Consider the following 5,674-nt stretch of genomic DNA (forward strand, 5'->3'; position numbering starts at 1 on the left):
TCGCTTAATGAGAAAACGGGTCCGGTCCCAAAAGATCAAACATATAAAGTTTAAAAAATTATAAAAACGATTTAATGGTTTCGACTCTGTCATGACCCTACATGTTGTCATCTCTGGTTTAATCAGTGTTGGCTCATTTAATTTTTATTGCCACTGTCCAAAGTATTAGATTCTCACTCAACTGCAAGAACTGCAATCCAACACACCTCTCTACAGAGAAAAGAAAAAGAATTGAAATAAACAACTATTAAAAAGGATAAAGAAAGAAGAGAGTTTTCTGATATTAGCAGAGACATGAATGTGCTCTCTCTGGAATGTTAATGGGTTTTGATTCTCTTTCCATAAAAGATTTCCAGCTTTTGTCATTATCTTCCTCTCCTTTTCATGTATACCTCTCCTTTTGTGCTCCTTTTATAGGCTCAAAGTTCAGCTAGTTTTTACACCACCTACTGATTTTATGCATATTCAGAACTTCTTCCCCTTTTTTGGGTTATAAATAGGTCCTTTGATTTGGTTTTTGTTCATTGCATTCACCTTCTACTTTTATTAGACACAGCCACACACACAGGAGTAATTACAAAAAACAACTTTTGCTAGTACACTTTCTTGCAACTTCAAATATGAGCTATTCTAATTACTCAACTGGTTCTGGTTAGTTTTACTCCCTCATAACCTTTTTTACTTCTACATGCATGATTCTCATTTGGGTCTTTCTTTTTTGTGTACGTTTTGTTGGTTTATATGTTTCTCTTTCTTAGCTTACTAGTTCTGGTTAGTTTATACTCTATCACGCCCTCTCACGTAAAAGCTCATTGGGCTTGAAGTGTGGATGCAACATATGTTGTCCTCATACCCGGCGCTAAATACTCCAAATACTCCACTTAGAAAGGAGGGGTGGATGAGATTTGAACTTGTGACATTTTATGTCAGGTTGGCTCTAGTACCATGACAAAGGACCAACTCAACTAAAAACTTAAACTGATGGTTGGAGTCCCATGAATAGTTTTATACTCTATTAGATTTTCCTTACTAGTTCAGGAATTAGACTTGTCATTGTATAATGAAGTAGCAAAAAGATATCCTATATCTATGTTTTTTTAATAGTCGTAACATATATAGGGGTGTTTTGGGGTTTTTCATGACTAGTTCGAGGATTGGACTTGACATTGTATGATGATATATGTATTTGAATTATTCACAACATCTTCAGAATTTTTGAATTCATTTTTTTGAAACTATTAGGTGCAAGAGGCGCGAGGAGAACCTTTGAGTTCGGTAGAACACATGTGGTAAGGCCTAAAGGAAGGCACCTAGCCACAATTGTTTGGTTACATGGACTTGGTGATAATGGTGCAAGGTGATTCTCATTCTCTCTTGTTATTTTGTGTGTGTGTGTGTTCATTTGTTACAAATTACAATGACAAGAAATCAAGGAATTGATCGAAACCTTCTTCTTTTTTTCATAAAATGAAGAAACAATATTGTAAACAATTTGTGGCGTGTTATGTGATTAAACTAGTTATTAGGCCCGGACGATGATTATTAGGCTCCAAATCATGACATTGGTACTAATCACAAGATTGGACTCCAAGACCAAAACATAGGAGTATTAATACTTCAAGCCAAAATCCTGTTTTTTTTTTTAATCATTGATCTTTCTGGCTTCATGAAATTGTCAATGATATAGTCCTTTCTTGCTAATCAGAAACAGAAATCACGGCGTAATATTGAACTATACTACAGAGCCATGTTTTCTCCAGAAATTAGTCTTCCATATATTGGTATTTGTTTAAGGGCAATTAAAATCATAGAACTACATTGGAGACTGGAGTTGATAATCATTCATACACTATTATCCTTGCCTCCTTTAGGTGCTTGATTATTTTGGAATCCTCAAATATATACCTATTGCTCGAGTAGGGGACCGTCGTACACTAATTCTCTTGCATAATTGAGAGGCAATGAAAAACTTTTGGGTATCGGACATATAATATGGTCAAAGTTGGTGAACTTTAACCTCTAAACAACAAATGTTACGACTAATAGGACGGAGGAAGTACATGGTAATAGTAATTCATAGAAAATCATTTTGTATTACTACACTTTAATCTAGCTAGTAGCTAGGCTATAATTTTGTTGCTATTGTCCTTTATTCTTTTACCCTTTTCTCAAGTTTTGGGGCCTAGTACCTTTTTCCTTATCTTCAACTATTTTTTTTGACTATGTTTACACCTTTTCAATATGGGGGTAGCCTAATGTTCTATTGAAGTACAAGATCAATCATGAAAAAGAATCATTTCCTCATTTTTGTGGCTTTGATTTTCTTGCAGTGCATGTCAGCTCTTGGAATCTCTTCCACTTCCAAATGTAAGCATGTTCTCTCATTCCCAGCTTGTTTACAGTACAGTTCAAAACTTCAATATATGTACTATGCCAAAAACTTGACATTGAGGCTATACATTGATCTATTATCCTCATAGAATATGCATTTATGTATGATGCAGGTTAAATTTATATGTCCAACTGCTCCGACTCGTTCTGTCGCATTACTTGGTGGATTTGCATGCACAGCATGTAAGCCATGCTTTCCTGAACATTTTCATACTATAATTTTAGCTTCTACTGTGAAGAGGATCATCTTATTAAGTTCCTTTATTTTATAGGGTTTGATGTAACCGAGATTTCTGAGGATAGTCAAGATGATCTTGAGGGATTGGATGCTTCAGCAGCACATATTGCCAATCTGTTGTCAACAGAACCTGCTGATGGTAATTGTCTGAACTTCTTTCACTGAAACAATCATCAGTTATATGAACAACAGAAACTGTGCATATGATTTGCAAAAAGTTTACAATGAATGTCAATCATCCCGCAAAAATCCAACCAAAATTCAAGACAAGATATTTCTTACATCTGTTAATCTGATGATCTGTTGCCTTCTCTTATACAGTTAAACTTGGTATTGGAGGTTTTAGTATGGGTGCTGCTGTAGCACTATACTCAGCATCCTGTTTCGCTGTCGGGAAATATGCTAATGGAAACTTCTATCCAATCAATTTAAGGGCAATAGTTGGACTCAGTGGTTGGCTTCCAGGTGCAAGGTATAATAGTACGCTCTTATAAGTTACTCTATGCAATATGATTACATTGATCGAGCATGACATAAATGCAAAAGAAAGAATTGAGATTGCTCACCCTAGAGCAAAGTACTGGCACTGTTAATAAATAGTAATAAACGATTACATCATATTTACCCTTTGTACTCCTCGATTACACCCCCTCCATCTGTGTTGAAGAAGCCCACGTCCCACATATAGATTGGACTTCAAAATCTCGAAACACAGATATATCAGCAAGTTGTAACTGAGAAGGAACATAACGGACAATAAGGTCATCATAATGTTGGTTCCTTACTACTATTCTGATGTTCCTAAGTTGATGTCCATTGATCATGCAGGACCTTAAAGAACAAGATAGGAGGTTCACATGATGCTACAAGGAGGGCAGCATCCTTGCCCATATTCCTCTGTCACGGGCGATGTAAGTCCCTTGGTGTCTGTCTCGTCTCATTTACACTTCATTTCCAGATGAAAACAGTTGTGAATGATATTCAAATTGTTTATTCTTGCAGCTGATGAAGTAGTTGCATATAAATTTGGGGAGAAATCTGCCCAAGCCTTGACTTCAGCTGGATTTCGTAATCTCACATTCAAAACTTATGATGGGTATAACTTATAAGCTTCCATCAATCCTCCTCTTTTCTTATTTGTTTGGTTTCTCAATCTTTTCAACTATAAAGATGAATGTTATTTGGCCAATGTGCAGGCTTGGACATTACACATTGCCTAGGGAGATGGATGAAGTCTGCAGTTTCTTGGCTTCGAGGCTGGGGCTCGAATGCTTCCGTTGAAGCCATACACTGGCTTAATCTGGAAATTTTTGCTCCTGCATCATAAGAAAAGACTTCTAACTTATGTAAACAAGAAAATATGGGATGGTGGATTGAAAATTATAGTTTGAAAGGCATACAGTATAGGTTGGTTTACAGATATTCTATAATACGTTTTCGGCTTTCAGCCTGTTATCCAATAAGTTTTATGTAACTTTTTGTAAGAGTTATTTTTTCCCCCATCAGTTTCTGGGATTGATTTCTAGGGATGTAGCTAATGAGATTGGTTGTTCTATAAATATGATTACATAATTTATATCTAGTGTATTGTAGCTGGCTTCTCATCATACATTGATTATGGATTCTCCTGTACCTCTAAATGCTTCATATAGTCAAAACGATACTACTTCATTCATTTCGATATACTAGCACTTTAGCTTTAATTCCGCACTTTCTATGCACAATTTTAATCATTAATATATTTATTTTTTTGTAAACGAAAATATTAAAAATTGATAGAAAAATAGAGATAACACAAAATTCAAAGTTCCATACTAATTTCAAAAATCATGGAAAGTATTAGTTATTGATCTGCTGCATTACAAAGGTTTCAAAATAGTACAACTTGTAACTTTTTACTATAATTTTATTATGAATATTGTGATCCATGGAAGAAGACATTGTGTCATTTAGTTTCAAAAGATTGGATGATATCGTAAAGGCGAGACAAAAACGCAAAAGAATAAGAGATTGAATAAACATGTTATAAAGCAATAATGACAATATTGTTTTCTTCTCTTCAATTGCAAAATGAAGGGCAAAGTCTTAGAATTTAGGGATGTTAGTGAGCGGGGATGGGTGTAGGTTCTTTGTAGGTGGTTGGACGGATATGAGGATGAAAATCAAACCTGCCATAGGTAATGGGGTGATGGTCGATTTACATTATCATCAATTAAATTCACTTTTACCACTTTACATGAAATGAAAGTCATGATATTATAAGAGTCTAGATTAAAACTTAAACGTGTAATATAATGTCATATCATTGCTAAGGTGACAAATAACATATTTAAAACAAAAGTATAGTTAGTATAAATATTTCCCTATACCAGCCTTTGTTTAACTTCCTAATACTACTAACAAAAAGATCAAAGTCAAACCAAACAATTACAATCTTATCTAATTCAAGGTACAACTTATGTCAATTTACTTAAAAATTATATATATTTTAAAAAATACTTGTCTTCGGCTTCACCTATTTAGTTTAATTTCTCATGCTATAATGACATGACCGACTCGACCAAAATCACATAACTAGAGTTATTCATAACCTGAATCTCCTTTTAATTGAAAACTATTAGACCCAGGCTCTGCTTCTGGTAAGAAAAAAAAATTCATTTATTAATATAATATTTTATGATAATAACATTAAATACAACTTAGTCTAGTGGGTAAGACTTTAGTATATGTACTTGAGATAATACGCCTTTTAATATATTTATATAGATTATATTGTGCTCCCAGAAACACGTTGCATACCATGCATCTAGTAAATCTATTTCATTTTCGATAAATAAATGTTCATTTTAAGCATATTTAAATCCTTCTGATGACATAAGTATATTATAGTTAAAACGGTTATTTCACCAAATACCCCCGACAAATCAAAAAATTCACAATATACCCTCATTGTTTCAACAATTCACCATATACCCCTGACTTTTAATTTTTGTGCACCATATACCCTTTTTCTAACGGACGTTAGGCTGCCGTTTGCTTTATTTA

General features: G+C 34.1%; 1 protein-coding gene across 1 annotated transcript; it reads left to right on the top strand.

Annotated features, from left to right (window-relative positions):
* The first annotated feature begins 226 nt into the window (after positions 1 to 226).
* Positions 227 to 4,211, top strand: LOC104904604 (uncharacterized). The gene is made up of 9 exons (XM_010692898.4): positions 227 to 651; positions 1,243 to 1,357; positions 2,331 to 2,367; positions 2,505 to 2,574; positions 2,664 to 2,768; positions 2,951 to 3,101; positions 3,458 to 3,540; positions 3,632 to 3,725; positions 3,826 to 4,211. The coding sequence occupies exons 1-9, from the start codon at positions 621 to 623 to the stop codon at positions 3,908 to 3,910; spliced, it is 771 nt and encodes a 256-aa protein (XP_010691200.1). The 5' UTR covers positions 227 to 620; the 3' UTR covers positions 3,911 to 4,211.
* Positions 4,212 to 5,674: the final 1,463 nt, after the last annotated feature.

This window comes from Beta vulgaris, chromosome 9 (assembly GCF_026745355.1).
Source record: "Beta vulgaris subsp. vulgaris cultivar EL10 chromosome 9, EL10.2, whole genome shotgun sequence".
NCBI classification, from domain to species: Eukaryota; Viridiplantae; Streptophyta; class Magnoliopsida; order Caryophyllales; family Amaranthaceae; genus Beta; species Beta vulgaris.